General features: G+C 49.7%; 1 protein-coding gene and 1 long non-coding RNA gene across 9 annotated transcripts in view; one reads left to right on the forward strand and one right to left on the reverse strand.

Moving 5' to 3' along the window:
* Positions 1–5,276: 5,276 nt before the first annotated feature.
* On the reverse strand, positions 5,277–17,917 carry LOC132330883 (uncharacterized). 2 transcript variants are annotated; one of them, XR_009487463.1, is made up of 5 exons: positions 17,795–17,917; positions 8,747–8,862; positions 7,209–8,010; positions 6,742–6,804; positions 5,277–5,792 (listed from the first exon to the last, which is right to left on the reverse strand). It is a non-coding gene; the product is annotated as an uncharacterized LOC132330883 (long non-coding RNA). The 2 variants fall into 2 exon arrangements; XR_009487462.1 differs by having other exon boundaries at positions 5,277–6,804.
* FOXC1 (forkhead box C1) overlaps positions 16,607–19,351 on the forward strand; it is a 37,199-nt gene continuing 34,454 nt past the window's right edge. For 6 of the 7 annotated variants that reach the window (XM_059853608.1, XM_059853590.1, XM_059853626.1 and 3 more), the window contains exon 1: positions 16,607–18,542. In XM_059853608.1, the coding sequence (XP_059709591.1) occupies positions 16,673–18,373 (1,701 nt within the window). In that variant the 5' untranslated portion in view covers positions 16,607–16,672 and the 3' untranslated portion in view covers positions 18,374–18,542. Of the gene's footprint in view, positions 18,543–18,762; positions 18,988–19,351 lie in introns of those variants that run through there. The other variant, XM_059853574.1, reaches the window with a different exon arrangement.

Here is a 19,351-nt window from a genome sequence, read left to right on the forward strand (position 1 = left end):
TCCCAGGGCATGTCTGCACCACAGCAGCTGCATGTAGGATGGGCCCTGCTGAGCTAGCTTCCAATGCCCTTACTGGGGGACTGACAGCAGTGTAAACACAGAAGCAGAGGGTTGCTACAGTCTGAAAAAGCTGCTGAAGAAGCCAGCACAAGCAGCCAGGACCCACAGCATGGCACACAAGAGCGAGGCTCACTCAAGTTAGCTGACAAGGAGCAGGAGCTGCTGCAGTGCAAAGGTGCCCTTGTGTGATGTAATTGCCATCAGCTCCCCTAGGACACAAGGCTTCCCACTTACTTGGTTTGTTTTAATCCACAGTGAGGTGACGCCACTTCCTTGACATTGCCCCCGAGTTTCCCGTTCAATGTATAGGCCTGGCTTTGCTGAAATCAACACACAGGCTTAGCAAACCTAAGTAAAGTTTAAGTAAGGACTGTGCTGCTGCTGGCACTTTCCACAGTACCACACCCTCTTACCTCTTCTTCCCATCAGGTCGCTCCTAACTCTTCTGACTACAGCTTCTTTTTTTTCCCCTTTTTCTTAAGTTACTTGGTATCTGCTCCATCTAATCTTCTCATCCACTTTGAATGGGACCAACCAGTTCTGCTTCCAGACACAGCCTGACCCACAGATCATCGATTATGTCAGTCAAAGACAGTTTATTTGGGTTTTTTTTTAAGACAGCTGAGTTAAACTATCAGGGACAGGTGCACTGAGGTATAAGTGTGCTTTGTGCAGGTGCACCATAGCCTCCCTCCCACGGGGAATGCAGGGCAGCTGGAGCAGTGCAATGGAAGCCAGTGCTGGGCTTTTTTACACGTGCACATCAAGCATACATGGCTTTTGTACGCACACAAAACCAAGATGAGCACATGTGGGGCCTCTTCCTCTCTGCCACAGTCACTCAGTGGTGGGCAGCAATTGAATGCATCTTCTTTCAGCCTGCAGACAACGGTAACCATCTAAAGGCAGCTTGAAAGGGGAGCAGATTTGCTCAGACTTCCTCCACTCCTACCTTCTGCCCAAATTAATGTTGGAGTAGATAAGGTTGGAGAGCGCTTCCCTTCCCTTTTTTAAACCTTTCCTTAATTTAAATGGTCTGACTCATCAGCAACACAAAGATGACAAAATGTCTATTCTCCCTCCCTGCTTCCACCCCCCCCCCCCCCCCCCCAAATATTTTGGCATGATTTTGCTATCAAATTAGGGCGCTCAATCCATGCCAGTTGGAAAAAAAATATATGGGCTCCCAGCACACTCATTGTATATGATTAGGATTTGGGGAGGGTGTGCAGCATAACATCATCATAGGCAGAAAGTGAAAACAGCCAAAGGAAACGCCTACACTCTTCCTTTACAAAAGCTGCTTGTTGTGTCTGTCTGAACAATTGTTAAAAAACCTGGAGGGGAATTAGAAGGAAAAAGATAACCGACTTTATTAAGAGCAAAAGATTGATTGAGCAATTGATTGCACTTAATTGGAATGGTGCGAACAGGGAGATGATTTCAGGGTTGGTTTTTTGTTTTTTTTTTCTTTTCCTCATCTTGTAGACAGTCCTGCCACGAAGCTGTACAGGCAGGAGACTGAGTTACCAAGCTGAGAGCTTAGGTCTGCTCCTTCTCCCAGGGCATTGCTTGCCTGGAAGCAGCTGTCTGGAAGAGCTACCCCTTCCACAGCACTGCCAATTGCAATAGTTGAGGCCTCAAAAAAAAGGAGGAACTTGAGAGTCATAAGGTTAAACTACAGAGGTTGGTTTGTTCTTGTGTTTCTTCACAGAGCTTTTTTTTTTTTTTTTTTTTTTTTCTTCTGAGGTATGCTCACGCTCATAGGATGCTTTCCTCTCAAACAATAAGGTCTAGAAACTTTTTTTTTTTTTAACAGAATGGAAAGATTCTCTTCTTGTCAGTCCATTTCAGGAATGGAGTTCTTAGAAGAAAAAAAATGTTCTCCAATTCATAATAGTAAAAACTGGAATAATTATATTACTAAAACCTCACTAACCAACGGGACAGACAAAATTAATATGGGGAATATTTTCATGAAGAAGGGACTTCATTTTCTGTAGCTATGCACATATTAATGAAGCTGCAGCACAAGAGAGAACTAGCTCAGGGTTTCACAATCTTTTTCCCCAAACCAGTCCTCAAGGGGAAAATGATTATGTGCATGAACAGTTGAAATAAAAGCAAACCCTGAGCTAACCCCTTTGAATGAACTGATTGCTGTTAATGTATTGTTATTACCTTACTATATATCACCTTAATTTTCCTCTTGAGCAGCAGGAAGGACAGACATTCATACTGCACAGATAAGAGTGTGATTTCCAGTGAAAACAAAGGTTTCAGCAGTTAGGTTTGTATTTGTTTTGTTTAAAATCAAATTACGAGGTATGTGGGCCCCAAACTTATCTAAACAGGGCAGTCAGTACGCAGACTCACAGGGTCATTGGAGTTGGAAGGGACAGATCAACGCCACCTTTTTTTGTGATCACCTCAGGTTAATAAATACAAAGCCCTCTTGCCTGTGAAGGCAGGGAGTAGAACTGGATGGTCAGGATGCCCAGTGTGAGGCTGTGCCCTGCCCTCCCAGGTGCTGGCAGCTGGTACCCTGTAGAGCTGCTTGCTCTGGGGATGCATTTCACATCCACTAAGCTCATTTGCCTACTCTAAGCAACAACAGAGGCATTACCCAAGCACTTGTGGATGAGCAACCTTAGTAAGAAAGCAAAACAAGAGAGAACAGAGGAGCACCATTGGAAGAGCAAATGGCCAATGTTGCAGATTGAGGCAATAACGAATGGACAGATGGACATAGAAATGGTAAGACTGAACAATTGTCTTGTGACCTTCCTGCTCACAAAAAAAAAAAAACTGGAAAAAAGAAAAAAACAAAATAAAACAAACAAAAATTCTGAAAGCAGAAACACTAAAAGCAGCACAAATTTCTCCACTAGCCTTTCTAATTTTCCACTGTGAGCCAAGAGCTACATGGATACAGCAAGAAGACTAAGGAAACAAATAATGCCTTTTACAGTGACATTTTTCAAGTCAACTTGACCTAGAGACAAACTGAAATGGGGACGAACCAGCATGGGCTTGTCTCTCTTGGTCAGATACACACCTCCTGTGCCAGCTGCCACCATTGCCAGCCTCCTATAGGCCTCCTGCAAGTCCCAGTCACCTTCCCTCCACAGTCACCTTGTTTTCTGCCAGGAGTTACCATTTTCCCAGGTTTGATGGCTGAGCTGCTCATCCAAGCACTGCCTCATCCATTCCAGTGAGAACACACCAGGTCAGCTAGCACAGTTTACCATATAGGTCTTTCCTAACCAAGTTCATTGGGACTAAGGTGGGTTGGGAAACCAAAGGTGAGTGATTCCACCAACAGACCTGAGAAGTCACTGACCTGTGGCAGGGGGACAGCCATCAGTCATAGGAAAAAATCAACCCTGACAGCCAAGGGATTTTGTGTCATTGGGCCTTTACATCCCTATTTGCTCTGTGCCCACCCTGCACAGGACCACTGAGCACTCATGCACACAATTGTCTTCTTCCTGCAGACAGTCACATCACTCTGCAGCTACAATTACCTGTACCTAGTGCTCGTTAAGTGCTTTGAAGATTAAAAGCGCAGATACAAGTGTTAAATATTGTAATTATTCGTACTACGTAACATTGCTGCACTGAAAGCAGGGAGGAGTTGTTTTTTTGTGTTTGTATGTGGGAATACCATGACAGCTGCTCCTTTCTGTATGTGAATTGCTGCCAAGGACCTTGATAAGAGATTGTGCTTGAAGGAAAAGAACTGAGTCTGGGAGTTTTCTTGGAGTGCTGCATACCACAGTGAAATTAAACTGCGCTCTTACCAGGCTTCCACAGTCAGAGCTTATTTCTGTATGTGCTGATTACCCTGAGCTGCTTCTGGCTCCAGGAGGAGCAGTGGTGACTCTGTGCAGCACAGCAGGGCTTGGTCCTGCAAGCAGCATGCAGAGGGAAGCACACTTAGGTCAGACAAAAACTTTGGAGCAGCCCTGCAAGCCCCAAATCCTGAACTCCGTGTTTCTGATGTATTCAGTTCACACTCAGGGCTTTAGGGAAGAGCTCTCCCTGAAAGAGTCCAGGGCAGAGAGGAGTTTAGTCTCTTCTTTCTGTTAAGGACACCTCCTGACCTTCCAGCACAGCAAAAAAGGCTTGAGCCTGACCATGGTTTTCCCACACACTACACTCTTCTCCTGCACTGTCTTCCTGGCACTGACTCACCAAATGCCCAGGGGGAGCAGCCAGGCTGAAAGCCCCTGGCTTCACTCTGCTCTTCTTTATTGTCAGAAACAGGTGGGAGGATGAGGTTGTGAGACCAGCACGTAGTTCATTACTACCTTGCTACTGCTCCAAATTATGCCAGGAGCTGGGCTGACACCTACCTGGCTCTCCGTAGCCAAATACAAATAAGACTGGTCTGAATTTGGGTCATGTCTGAGGACAAAGCCATGAGTGACCTCTTCAGTCTGTGGCATGGTGTTAAGTGTATTTCTGTGCACTCCTGGTCCCTGTGACACAGCACATACAGCCAAAGGCTGTAGCATTTAATCAGGCAATGCTTCTCTAGGTGCACTGGGAGTTCATCTGAGCTAAGATCGAAAAGAAATCCTATGAACTGCTGTTTATATGCCTCATACCTTTCCTTCCCTGTTCTGCAACTGCCCTGACCAGATCTGAGCCTCTCTGCATGAGGAGGCAAGTAGATCCCATGGCCCAAGATGAAATGATGCTATGACCCATCTCCTTCTCACTGTCAGGCAGCTTTTGGGAAGAGATGGGAACTCTGAAAGGCTGGGGAGCAACCTTGCCTCCCCCTTCTGCACTCTGACACACACATACACAATTCTTTAGATGTAAAGCTACAAAAAGGGTCAGCTGTTCCCATTGGAAGAGAAAATATCAAAGTAAAGTAAGCACCTGAAAATTTACCCTCTCAAAGAGGATAAGCATAAGTTCAGGCAGCTACTGATGGTATGAGCAGGCATCCAGCCGATAATACCCAGCTTAAGAGGTGTTCAAGAGCCTGCAGCTTCCCCCGACTCCCATAGAGCTTGAAGGTGCTCTGGGAAATCCACAGTCATGTTTCAGTCCCACAAAAAGCCCATGTTTTAATCTGAAACCTACTGACAGCAACAGCACTGGATTTGGGATTAGAGATTTGGGATTGTACCTTCAGTATTTTGCACATTAAGTATATCTGTCTGTCTTTTAAAAGGGGTGAGGAGGACAAAAAAAAAGTATTAAAATATATATTCACTTTATAACACTTTTAAGCTCATAGGGCAGCTTGGGAGAAGGCAGGAAGGTAGCAGAGGATGAAGGACTAGCAAAAAAGAAGCCTGGGTGTGTCACAGGGGAAGGGAAATGTTGTAGGAGGAAGCGTGGGAGGCAATGCAGACAAGCTTACTAAATTGCAAGGCAAAACGTGGATTTTGTCCCCAAGCAAAACACCTCGGTGGTGCTGTCAGGTCAAGCTAATAAAGAGAGCTCTTCAGAGACTCCGACGTCTGTCTGTATTTCCTCTCTCACTAAGAGGAAAAATAATTAATAAGCACCTTCTGTCTGGCAATCAGCAACTATTTACATCAGCCTATGTGAAGATGGCAGCCTTCCTGATCACAAAGCACACCTTCTCTTCAGCAGTGCAGCTCCTGCTCTGTCAGCCCTGTAGCCAGCTGCTGTCCGCAACACCACACCTGACTCAGAAGAAGCCCTTTTCGGTAGGGGCTGAAGGTGGGCAGCACCTCCTGCACAGGCTATAAAGAGAAACTCACTTTAGAGGTTTCTAAAGCTTCAGGAGGTTTTCTGCAGGCATGAAAGCCAAGCTCCAGCATTGGCAGAGTCTTTAGAACAGAGGATTTGCTGTGAAGTGTGAGCGTTACTGGCGAGATGCAAAATTCACAGTGAATTCAGTAACTAATAGCACAGCTTCCTTTGTTTACTATGCAGAGGACATAAGAAAATTAAGCTAATCTGGTGCTTGTCCAAGCCACTACTAAAAACATTTTTGACAAAAGCTGACCTCTTTGCTCCTGAATAAATATTAGCCATTTGTTTGCTCATTGTGCAGCCAGTTTGGTAGACAGGCAAGAAAAAACGAGCAAAGAACTTATTCGGTCATTTTTTTCCCCACACCAATTGTCAAATAAATTATTCACAAATACAAGCTTCCATCATTCATCCAGCACTAGACTAAACACTTTCTACTAAACTTAGTTTTCAGCATCATGTTTCAGTTTATAGTTACGTTTTTCCCTGGGCAAAGCAAGCCAGTCATTAGACAACTCTCATAGGTTTCCACTAAACATGCTTGATTAAGTCTTTTAAGAAGGAGTAGGTGGAGGAAATTGTGCTTTAAAGTCAATGGGAACATTTCCATTCACTTCAATGGGAAATGCACTGGAAGAGATAACATTATTTTGAAGAGTTAAGGAGTATATTTAAGTCTGTACAAAAAAACCCTATGCCACTGTTGCACAGTGCACTTTGTGAGGGACAGCTTTCAGAGTAAGAAACCAATCTCAATGCTGGAACTGCCTAATCCAGCAGTTTTCCCTAACACCACCTCATGGTCTTTCCTGGCACATAATGCACACACACGAAATCCAGCAGCATCATCCAGGCTCTAGTCTTGCTCACTCTTCGGTGGCTGAATTTCTGCGACTGCATGCAGCGTGGTGGTGCTGAGCTGGTACAGGTGCTCACCTTTAATTTCTCCAAGCCAGAGCCACAACTGATGCAATTTGGTTTAATGGCTTGAGGATCTGGCTACGTTTGAAAGGGAAAAAAGAATATGGAAAAATAAAATAAGATAATTTTAAACATTAATTTCAAGCACTAATTTGATTATGAATTTCTGGACCGATTTGCTTCAATGCCACACAGTAGTGCAAGGTCAGGATGACACACAAGCAAGAGACCTCTGACACAAAATAACTACATGAAGCTACTACATTTGGAATTTCTACAGGTAGGCAAATTGAAAAACAGGCACACATCAAGAGCACACCTTTGCTGCAGGTCAGCAAGAAAACTCTGTGTCATTAATTTCTTCAAAGGCATTTAGATGGATGCTGCCATTCCCCGAAATTTAGGAGAAAGAGGGACATGATGTACTATTCAGTCCATGCAAATCCATGATGAACACTACTGAGTGCAACACCTGCGCTCACCTCTGCAGAAAGCAATCATTTCAATCCAGTGGTTATCATGAGTTCTTTTCTTCCAAAGGAAATGGTCTATTTTATCACCAGTCCAATCAGTTCCAGATGGATCCTTGAAGAGTATCCCCCAAGAAAATTATGCTTATTCATTATTAGCACATCAGCTCAAGATCCCAGGCACAGTCAGTCTACAAATGTAGAACACAAAGCAGTCCCTACCCTGCTGAGATAACAATCTCAAAAGTCATAGGTGAAAACAAAACAAAAAATAAACCAAAACCAAAATAGACAAACAGGCTCAGCAAATGTTGAAAGCCAGAGGTGTGGTGGAGGGCTCACATTCCTTCCCTTATTGTGTAGATGCAAGACATGCCCAACCTCTGGAGGGAAACAGATGCATGGGAGAGACATGAAACTACTCCCATGGCCCAGGCTGGCCATCCCTATCACTGCAACCTTCTTTTGCAGTGCTCTCTCCTATCCAGAACTGTTGTTGTTCCAGTTGTAGGTGTGCCCATGGTGAATATTAAGCAAAACATATCTAGATGTAAGACTCATAACCTTCTCTCCTTCGCTCAGCGCACTTGGCAGGTTCAGCTCAGAGCTTTCTAAAGGGCCAGTGTTTGGAAGTTTTGCTGTCTGCATTTTTTTTTTCCAGAAGCTGTGCTTTAGACCGTCAAGCTCAAGGCCTAAGTAACAAGGAGAGAGGCAATAGTATAAAAAGTTATGTGACTGCTGCCAAAATGTGTCACTTCAAGTCACTCCATCCAAAAACCAGGATCTGGCCAGAGGATCTGGCCAGAGTTGAGACCTGTAAAATACAGAGATATGTGGTGCAGAGCTGATAAGAACCTTCCCTTCAAATTTGTCCCACAGCCCAAGACATTATCTACTGAATCAGACCCTGCAGGTACTCAGACGCCACTCTGCCTACTTTTTGGATCCCACTGGGATTCAGGCTGAGAACAGGTGCCAAGGTGCTCTGACTCAGGCGGTTGCAGGCATGCCCAGCAGCAGAGCTACCCGTGCTCGCTCGGGGAACACGCACCTAGGAGATAGAGGCACCAGCCGAGGCTGCACGGCTTCAGGGTTCGATGGCTGCTCGGCACGGGGCCAAGGGGCATTGCCATGGTTTGGGCTACGTGGCCTCAGCTCCACTTATGCCCCGTTGCAAGTGACAAAGCTCCCCTCTGAAGCTGGCCCTCACAAAAAGCCATCCAGGTTTCCTCCGCACTGTTCTCTCCACTTAATTTAAGTGCGCCTAATCAGAAAATCTACTTAATTGGAATATCTCTGCTAAAAATCAGGGGTGCTTACTAACAATGACTGCATCTTGATCGGGATGGTAATATCACTTAATTGGGATGCCTTCAGGTATCTTAGTGGTTTGGGTTTTTTATGTCTCAAGCTCAAGCTAGTTTTGTCTGTCTGCTCCTCATAAAACAGCTTTCAGTTCCTCCTTAGTAATGATACAGGCAAACGATGATGTAAGGTACTTTAACATTTTTTGCTTCTGGCTGTTAGTTGGTGTGGGAGGGGCAAATTACCTGTTTCTGTGGGTGTTCTTGCCACAGGGATGGTTACGGTAGTTGCAGGCTCCAATCCATGCAAACACTTCTGCCTCCGACAGCCTCCCTGTCACACAGCACCTCTCCAAAAGGCTCTGGTGAAAAGAGAAATGCTGGGGTTTGCTACCTGGCAAGCTCATCTAAACTGCAGGAAAGATACTAGCCAGAGTGTCCTATACTGAGTGTTCCCTTTGTAACTGACTGTTTCAGTGTTTGCAGTGTCTACAACTCTTGAGAGCAAAAGTGTGTGCTAAAGGAAAGCTGTGAATCTGCTTTTGAACCAACAAACCACACTTACATCCCACAGTTATACATGTGCAATTATTTTTAAATGTAAGCCTTGGCTAGGAATCTCTGCCTCTGTTTTGGGGGTTATCAAGTTAAACAGAAAACTTTTTTTTTTTTTTAATGAACTATCAAGAGTCCTTTTCTTCATGCTACACTATCTTAAAATACCTGTACTTGTATTTATCAACGACCTCTGAATTGGTCGTCTGCCACTAAATGTAGTCTGGCAATCTCCTCTGCTTCGCAAAATGGGGGAACTGACCTTGCCTGGCTTGGCTGATGCCACCCTCATATGCAAACTTTAGCCATGTTGCCATTACAGTTGGCCAGCCGGTCTCACTGGGGCAAGAATTTGGGTGTGAGCTGATCAGGTGAGGTGGTGACATGTCATAGCCACTCATCCAACACACAGAGGTCTAAGGAAGGGGGCTAATGCCACCTGGATAAAAAAGAAAGTCTGAAAGCTTTGTTTTTATTTGGTCAAAGAAGGGACACTTTTTCAGGAGACATTGAAATACATACTGCCAAAGCTCTTTTCTTCGTCAGTGCAACATTTCTGTTCAAGTCATGCCTACCAGTCTGTTTACAGGTTGGCAGAAATGCACTGTGTGTGGCCTTACAGAGGTAGAGAGGGAGAGAAAGAATCAGAAACTGCAGTTGTAACACACTCAGGAACTGAATGGTGACTTCTTTCACCTTTAAATGGTACGCTGCCTCATTTTGAGGGCAGAGACCTGCTGGAAAATGGGGCTTGCCTGGGGTCACAGCCATGGAACTCCTGCAGCTGTGAGTTTCAAGTGTTTGTTACACAAGGTGCATTTGAAACACCATCTCTTTTGTACATTCCCTGTGGTCTGTGGAAAATAATAGTTACATCTTGAGAGCTCTACTTTTTAAACTATTCTTTCACCTCTTTTTATTGTTCTTTGCTTTTTGCAGAGTGAGACATTGTCTTCTGTATGTAAACGAGCATGGGTTACTTCCAGCAGCGCACAAATAACTGCAAAGAGAGCATCTGTGGCTTCACAAAAGTGCATATTCAGATATCTAGGTTTTATTACTTATATTACCATAGCTCCTAGGAGCCTTAGAGGAGATTAGTTCTTTGGTGTGATTGTACTTAATAACCATAAATGCCTTGTAAAACCCTTGAAAAGCCTTGAAAACTGTGAGTGCATGAAGCTGTGCTTCTGTGTGTGCGTGTGTGCGTGTGTGTTTGCATGTAAATTTACATATCTCGGTGGCCACTCTGTGAAGGCATCTGCCTCCGGCTTTACCAGACAATTTTATGAAGCTGTTCCTTGGAGGTTGAACACATCAGTAACTGGACAGCGAGGGGGAGGTTAGAAAACAGAAGTACTTTTCCTGGAAACCAACGCTTTTCCCCTCGCAAGTTTTATTGGCAAGCCTGGCAACCAATAAAGACATTCCTTGGCAGAGGGGAGAATATAATGGCCTGGACGCAGCTGGCATCACTCTGGCGCTCACCTCCGACATCGATCTGCGCACCGCGAAACCCGCCCCGCGCGGCCGCGACTCGGCAGGCGAGAAGGCTCCGTGTGCGGCGCGGAATCCCGCGTGTGCCGGGACCGGGGAGCGCGGCCGAGCCGGGCTCGGGCAGGGCGCGGGCAGGTGCCCGGCGGGGCCGGCAGCCGCGGGGCGGCCGGCCGGCAGGGGGAGCCCGCGGCCCGCGCAGCGCCGCCCGCCGCGCAGGTGGCGCCGGGGCCGTGCGGGGCCGAGCGGGGCCGTGCGGGGCCGAGCGGAGCCGTGCGGAGCCGTGCGGGGCCGTGCGGAGCCGTGCGGGGCCGAGCGGAGCCGTGCGGGGCCGTGCGGAGCAGAGCGCGGCCGCACCGCCGCTGCTTACCCGGGGGAAGGGGCTTCGCGGCTTCCTTCGCTAGCCCTCTGTCCCCCACGCAGGCATCGCGGCTTGAGGGCGGGTGTCCCCCCGCGCAGCCCTTCGCGGAGGGCGGGAGGCTTTGGACTGGCCCCCGGCAAGGGCCGCCCGCAGCGGGGCAGAGCCCGGTCGTGGCTCTCAGCAGGGCTGAGCGCCCCCACCACCACTCCCCATCCGCACCCCCACCAACTCTGCCGCACACCCTCCCGAGAAAGCTTCCAGCCCTCAAAAACGAGTATGGGAAAGGCAGGCAATTATGTATCCAGAGGCTGATCTCTATCTGCTACCTAATGACTTGCCAAGTACTTATCACTTCCCAGACTAGGAACTGTCGCTTCATTCTAATGTAAATAAACCCTTACACAAATAAGTCTCTCTCTCCTCTCGTCTGTTAGAGCAATAGGTGGAGATGGAGCAGGACGGGGCTGCTAAGGTTCATACTCCCAGCTTCGTTGCTCCCTGTGTGTTTTCATTTTTATGAATCCAGAGAATCCAATGGATTGAGCCCCCCTCCGCCCTCGCTGCCCCTCCCAGAGAAAGGAAGGAAATAAGGGAGGAAAAGGAACACAAAGGGGACAGGGGACCTTGGAAAGTAAAAGAAAAAAAAAAATTAAAGTTCCATATCTGGCTATCCTCTTGTCAGTTTAGGAGTGAATTTTTAACACCCTGAGCCGCTCAGACGATCGTGTTTTACCATGGGATGCCAAAGCTAGAGAACCTACCAAATAATTAAAGGTTTCTTGCGCACTTGTGGGTTTTTCTGTGTGTGTGTGTGTGTGTGTGTGTGTGAGCGCTTTACAGAACGTACTTTGCAGCAGAAACAACACAAGCAGTTTCCCACAGCCTGGTTTTTGTCCTTGTTCTTAGTGCTGCGACATCTCTGTGAACCTGTGTCACAGAGACGAATTTTATGTACAACCGCGATAATTATCGTGGGAAGATGAAATACTCCGATCTCTTGATGGTCTCGGTTCCTCTTTGTAAACTACACGCAAAATTCCCTTTTAGATACCTAACGTGAAATTAAGGTGTTTCTCTCGTAAATGGCATGAAGCCGATGTCTGCTGCCTCATTTACTGCAAAGGATAATTTATTTCTCAGCCAAGAACGAGAGGCTAAAGATGCCACAGGGAATGGAGTGCTCATTTTCGTATTAAGTTGTGTTATTTATGTCTCAAGATAAAAGACGCCCTGGATTGGAAAACTACCTCGGCATATTTATGGAATTGTTAACCCACGTTAATAAAATAACAATCACGCCTGTTTGCTTAACTGAGTGCCACGCAAAACAGACCTTGCATTTAGAGCTCGGCTTAATTGCACAGGCTTGAGATGGCAGTGGTGCTGGTGCAAGGACTAGAGGGAGGGAGGGAGGGAGGAAGGGATTGCTGTCACCCATGTCCAGCGGCTGCAAACAGGAGATTTTCGGCACAATAGATTTTTTTCTACTGGTGAAGCACAGATTTGATGCGATCAACTTCCCTCCTTGCCCCTCGAAAGGATGTCAGCGGTTTTCTCCTGTGGTGTCGCCTGCTGTTTAAAGAACATGGAAAGCTGCATCCTGAGATGCGAAGAGACGGGCTGGGTGGCTGGTTTTTGGAGTTACAGGGACACTGCTATGATGTTGAAGCCAAAAGAAAGGGAGAGAAGCGAAGCTCTGACTACGACTTAACATAAACAGCCCGGGGCTGGTAAGCAGTTCACCTCCAGGTCTTTGAGAGGAGCGAGGAGGACAACGCACAGCGAATTGTTTGGATCCACCTGGGCTGTGCCCAGGTCAAATACCAGTCCCGCCGCCTACCGCTCCGATGTCATCTTTCTTTCTGACATCTTCCTAAATAAGGTCGCAAATGACCACACACACGAATCCTCGGAGGGTTTCAAGACAAACGCGGCTCCCCTGGCCTGGGTCTGCCCATCGGAGCTCCCGCCCCGCCGCCGACGTCCCTCGCCCGGCTTCGGGGAGGCGGCAGCGGCCGTGTCCACCGCCCGGGGGCCTGCGGGACAGGGAGCCCACGGAGGCCGAGGCTGCTGCCGTCCTGCTCCGTTCCTGCGGCAGAGCCAGGCGGGACATCTCCAAGGCGGCTGTCCCGCACTGAGGCCAGACTAGCTAAGGCGGCAGAGGTAGGGCGCCTGGGAGAGGCAGCCCTGCCGTGCGACCGGGGGGCTGAAGACCAAGCGCCAAGGACTCTTTCTGGGTGGTATCCAAAGATAGCAGGGAGAAAACTGATCTTCCTGCCTCCCTAAAGCCGTTGCTTTCCCCCAACACGCACACACACAAACCCCAAATTCCACTATGAACCTTCACAATGGTGACTTTTGTGCCGCCAGCAGAGAAACCGAAGTCCTGCTGGGTTGAGGTCTGTAACTTAACACACGTTGGTTGCGTCAGTTCGCAATTATAGCATCAGGGTTGCTATTACAAAATATGTTAGATGCAAAATACTTCGGATTAATGCCCCCCCTCCTTCCCCTCCTTCTCTGTACTGAAATTTATCGGTGTTACTCCAACCTTTGCCTGTGAAACAGCTTCGCAACCGCCAACATTGTCCAGATAAAATGAAAAAGCCACTGAAGGCTCCGGGTCTCGGAGCGACACGTTACGGGCGCTCAAGGGAGCGAGAGGGAAGCCCACGGAAATTGTTTTTAACGGCAGGTAATACCGTGGGAAAACCGGATGACCCGGGCTGCATGGAAACGTGCTAAAATGCCCTTTTTCTTTCTCTTTTTCCATTTTTTTTTTTTCCCTCCTCAGCAAAACAAGAAAGAGGTTTTGAAAATATAAAGTGTTGGAATTGACATCTAGTCCAGTGCTTGCACATTTATTAATTCTGCCGTGGTGGGAGGAAAGGGAAAAAAGTGTAATTAGGCAGGAGCAGGTGAAAGATTCCAGACGATGAAATACAACAGGCTAAACGGGATAATGTATTCACCATTAAAGAACTGACATTTACTACCAAAAGGAGACCCGTTATGTTTGAATATGAAAAGGAGCAGATATTAAGCTACATAAATTACCTTCTTCACATGGCTTGAATCTCATTTCAAATACTTTTTTTTTTTAATAACCAACAGATCTGTGTTTGAGAGGAAAAGCTATTCCTGCTAAAATACCACCAAGCAAACGATGCGCCTTTAGCACGCTCCAAAGGCATGATCCCCAAAGCAATCGATCACAGTAAAAAGTGTGGAAAGGGGGTTTCAAATCAGTGAAGCCAAAAGGGCCTTTTAACGTATTTTTAGTGTCACGAGATCAGGATGGGTAATTCATCTCACGAACGCACCACACACACGTCTTTCCCGTAAAAATTCCACCCCTTAAAATTATTTCAGCGTGATCATTTTAGCTGATCTATTATTAATGCTAATGAAGTTTCAGAGGTATGGGCTACAAATCGAATGAAGAATACTGGGTTGTATTTCGAATATCTGAAGTATTGGTAAAATGGACAACTGTGAAACAATTTCAGCCCTGTTTAAAGTACGAAAAGAAAATCTTAATTCTTCAAATGTAAGAGACAATTGAAATTAAAATTTAAAAAATAAATAACCAAGCCCTCACTCTCTGTTCCCTTTGAGTTCCCGTTAAAGACTTATTCTGATTAGAGCTCAAATGTTATTTCAGATAGTTACACGAAGGCAAATCAAATCTTCACAGCAGAACCGGCCAAGCAGTTAAGGGATCATTCATTTTGTTCATCTTTTTCTCTCCCCCCCCCCACTTTTTTTTTCTTTTGACACACCTGACATACCACGGAATCCCTTCTGAAGCAGACTAGCAACAAAATTGTGCCCTCTCCGTCTCAAATGAGTAAAGAGATAAAGCAAGGATCCCTTCTCCGTATCACATCCCACATCACGTAAAGATTACCTGAAGGGGCGATCTACAGACCCCGTTCAGAGAAACGCGCCCGTGCTTACAAACAGCAGAGGCAGCGGGCGCTTCTTTTGCAGACAGAGGGAGGAAAGCCCTTGGTGGCTGATTAATAAAAAGGAGCTTTGGAGGACTCGTCAAACCCTTGTCAACGGGAGGAATGCAATCTCTTCAGAAGCGTTTGGCCAGGCAGGCAGCTGGCTGCAGGCAGGGTGGTGCAGGGGCACCCCACCACACATACACACACGCACGCACTTTCCTCGCCGTCCCCCCGCGGGCGTGGGGGGTGGAAGGCAGCTGGAGTAGCTGGGGTGAGCTTCTGGCCGGGGTGGACAGGGAGCGAGCCGGTACACCGGCATGGAGCCGGCCCGCCGACACGAGCGGCAGCCTGGAGGGAATGGGAGGAGAGAGCACGACCGGAACGTGTGGAGAAAATAGTCCGAGGAGCTTACACACACACACACAACAACAACAACAACAACAACAAAGAATGATAATAGTAAAAAAGAAGAAGAAGAGAAGTAACATTCATGGAGAAAACACGCGTGGCAGAGCGCGGGGTGCGCGCGTGGGTGGAAGGAGCTCCGGGGGAATCTCCATGCACACACATACATGTGTACACACACAAATATATATACACATATATATTGGTGAGGGCATGAACATGGTGCGTGTGCCCGGGATGCGTGTGCGAGGGCGACCGCGCGTGTAAGGAAGCGCGTGTGTGGGCGAGCCAGCGAGGTGTAGGGCAGTGGGGCTTGGGCGGGGTCGTCCTGCAAAATGTGCGGGCGCTGGAGGGTCCCCGGGGGTGCGCAGCGGCCTGAGAGAACGCGGGACTCCGCGGCGCTCAGGGCGTCCGCGTGTGCCGTCGAGCGTGTGTGGCCGGTCCCCAAGCGCTACAACTCCCGGAGCTGCTGGCTGTGGGGATTTTTTTTTTCTTTCTTTCTTTTTTTTTTTTTTTTTCTCCTCGGTCTCTCCTTTTTTATTTTTTTTTCCCTCCTCATTCAGAGCCCGGGGTGTTTCCCGGCCCTCATTGGCCGGCCCAGCTCTGCGGGGCGGAGCTGAGTCGCCTGCAAAAGGAGGAAAAGAAAAAAAAGAGAGGAAAAAAAAAAAAAAAAAAGGGAGACCGAGAGAGGAGAGGGAGGGAAAAAAAAAAGGAGAAAACTGTAAGTGCGTAAAAAAGTTCTCGCCGTGGTGACGGATGCTCAAAAGTTCAGGAGTTTTTCCGATGCTTCCCAAAGCAGCCTGCGACTGAAAAAGAGACTGAAAAAAAGCGAGAGGGAGAGAGAGAGGGAAACTTTGCACTGGGAGATCGGGAAGGTGGATTTTTTTTCTTCTTCTGCTCGCTTAAAAAAGCCAACAAAACACATCCCTCTACTTTTGTCCCTCCTTTGCAGACAACTTGTTGCAGATCCCCGTGGAACAAGGAACTGGGAGCGTGGGAGCCTCTTTGCAAAGGTTTTATTTTCTTAATACTCTTTCTGCGTTTGGAAGTTGCTTTCTCCGCTGCGATTACTTTTTTTTTTCCTCCGCCGTTTTCTTTTTTAAAACATTTTCCCCCTTTTTTGTCCCCCTCCTTTCCCCCCCCCCCTTTTTTGATTTTTTTTTCCCCCCTCCGCGTGGAGCGCGGGAGCTCGCCGGTGGGCTTTCCTGGGTGAAGAAGAGGAGGCTTTCGGCGCTGCCGTCGTTATTCTTCCTCCCTTTTTCCGCGCTCCGCCGGGGGGGTGGGGGGGTGGGGGTTGCCCGGCCGCCCGGTCCAGCTCGGTCCGCGGAGCGGCGGAGGGGTGGAGGGGGAAGGGACGCGCTGTTTGGTCCGGCGGGGAGGGTGGGGGAAAGCTGACGGGAGGACATGCAGGCTCGCTACTCCGTGTCCAGTCCCAACTCCCTAGGAGTGGTGCCGTACCTCGGCGGAGAGCAGAGCTACTACCGTGCCGCTGCGGCGGCGGCCGGCGGGGGCTACACGGCCATGCCGGCCCCGATGAGCATGTACTCCCACCCGGCCCACGAGCAGTACCCAGCCGGCATGGCCCGAGCCTACGGGCCCTACACGCCACCGCCGCAGCCCAAGGATATGGTGAAGCCGCCCTACAGCTACATCGCCCTCATCACCATGGCCATCCAGAACGCTCCCGATAAGAAGATCACCTTGAACGGGATCTACCAGTTCATCATGGAGCGGTTCCCTTTCTACCGGGACAACAAGCAGGGCTGGCAGAACAGCATCCGCCACAACCTCTCCCTCAACGAGTGCTTCGTGAAGGTGCCCCGCGACGACAAGAAGCCCGGCAAGGGCAGCTACTGGACCCTCGACCCCGACTCCTACAACATGTTCGAGAACGGCAGCTTCCTCCGCCGCCGCCGCCGCTTCAAAAAGAAGGACGCCGTCAAGGACAAGGAGGAGAAGGATCGCCTGCACCTCAAGGACCATGCCCCGCCGCGCCCGCCGCCGCCCGCCGCCGCCGCCGAGCCCGAGGGCGGCCCCGCCGGGGGCAGCGCCGCGCCGCCGCCGCCGCCCGTCCGCATCCAGGACATCAAGACGGAGAACGGCACGGCCTCGCCGCCGCAGGCCGTGTCCCCCCCCGGCGCCGCGCCGCCGCTCGGCGCCGTGCCCAAGATCGAGAGCCCCGACAGCAGCAGCAGCCTCTCCAGCGGCGGCAGCCCCCGCAGCACCCTCCCCTCCAGCCGCTCCCTCAGCCTGGAGGCCCCCGAGCCCCCACCGCCGCCACCGCCGCCCCCGCCGCCGCCCCACCACCACGGCCCGGGCTTCAGCGTGGACAACATCATGACCTCGCTGCGGGGCTCGCCGCAGGCCGCCACCGAGCTGGGCGCCGGCCTCCTGGCCCCCGCCGCCGCCGCCCCGCGCACCGGCATCCCGCCCGCCCTGTCCCTCGGGGGATACTCGCCGGGACACAGCTCAGTCTACGGCTCGCCCTGCGGCCAGGCGGCCGCCGGCGCCGCCGCCGGCACCTACCACTGCAACATGCAGGCCATGAGCCTCTACGCGGCGGCGGGCGGCGCCGACCGGCCCGGCCACCTGCCCTCCGCGGCCGCCAGCCCCGCCGAAGACCCGCTGCCCGAGTACGCGATGCCCTCGGGCGGCGGCGGCGGCGGCGGCGGCGGCGGTGGGGCGGGGGGCGGCGGCGGCGGGGCGCTGGGGCACGGCGGGCTGGGCGGCGCGGCGGGCGGCCACCAGGAGGGGCACCACCCGCACCCGCACCAGGGCCGCCTGGCCTCCTGGTACCTCAACCAGGCGGCGGCGGCGGCGGCGGCTGCGGCGGCGGCGGCGGGGGAGCTGGGCCCGCTGGCGGGCGCGGCGAGCTACGCGGGGCCGCAGCAGGGCTTCGCCGCCGCCCCGCGAGAGGTCTTCGAGGCGCCGCGGCTGGGGCTGAGCGCCTCGCCGGGCGGCGGCGGCGGCGGAGGAGGCAGCGGGGCAGGGGGCGGCGGCGGCGGCGGGGCGGGGGGCGGCGGGAGCTGTCAGATGGCCTTCCCCGGCAGCCAGCCGCTCTACCGCACCTCGGGGGCCTTCGTCTACGACTGCGGCAAGTTCTGAGCGCGCCCCGTCGCGGGGACACCGCGGGAACTCAGCTCCGCTCCGCACCGCGCAGTCGGCCCTCGCAGCGCCCGCGGAGGGAAGCGAGGGCATCGCGAAAAGCTTTTGTACAGAGACAGCCCCAAAGCATGTCTTGGTTTGTTAAAGGACAGTGTTACTCCAATAACACGTAAGTTTTTTTTTTCTAATTGCTTTGAGAAATACTTTTTTTTTCCCGCCCCCTACCCCGCGTTCTTCCCCGTCCCTTAAGGTATTGTCATGCCCCGTGTTTAAAAGGGGGCGAAAAGTCCAGCGTAGAGTACCAGCTTCTTTCCCCCTTCCCTTCCTCTTCTACAAGGACTTGTTTTAAAATGTAAATTGCGACATAGTAATTTATTTTTAATTTGTAGTTGGATGTTGCGGACCAAACGCCAGAAAGTGTTTCCCCCTTTCCTGAAAAGTGACGTTATAATTGACTGAAACGCTGATTTTTTTTTCACTATATATAAAAAGGGAAACTGTATTAATCTTATTCTATCAATATTTTTCTTTTTTTTTTTGTTGTTGAAAATATTCTGAAGGTATTGCATTGTTTGTTTATTAATAAATTACCATTCAGTTGGAATGATCCTTTACACGTCTGTATATTTTAATGCTTTCATTTAGAGAGAGAGAAAAAAAGAGAGGGAAAAGGGATTTCATAACTAACTTTGTCGCTGGTACAGCTTGTTCCCCTCCGCACAAATTCCAAAGACCATTTAGGAACTGCCAGGTCGAAAAATCCCTTTTCAGTCTCTTCTGCAATATGTTCCACTTAGTCAGCTCGCCTTATCCGCTAGGAAAAAAGTACTTTCCCATGGCAGCTCTGAGTTGGCAAATAAACAAACACGTTTTCTTAGCAATTAATGGCAAGACCTGGAAACATTTGACCATACACAGTAGTATGGCGACATTACGTTGTTTTAAATAATATGCCTGTGTAAGGATATATTAAGTGAT

The sequence above is a fragment of the Haemorhous mexicanus genome, chromosome 1 (genome assembly GCF_027477595.1).
Source record: "Haemorhous mexicanus isolate bHaeMex1 chromosome 1, bHaeMex1.pri, whole genome shotgun sequence".
Taxonomy (NCBI): domain Eukaryota; kingdom Metazoa; phylum Chordata; class Aves; order Passeriformes; family Fringillidae; genus Haemorhous; species Haemorhous mexicanus.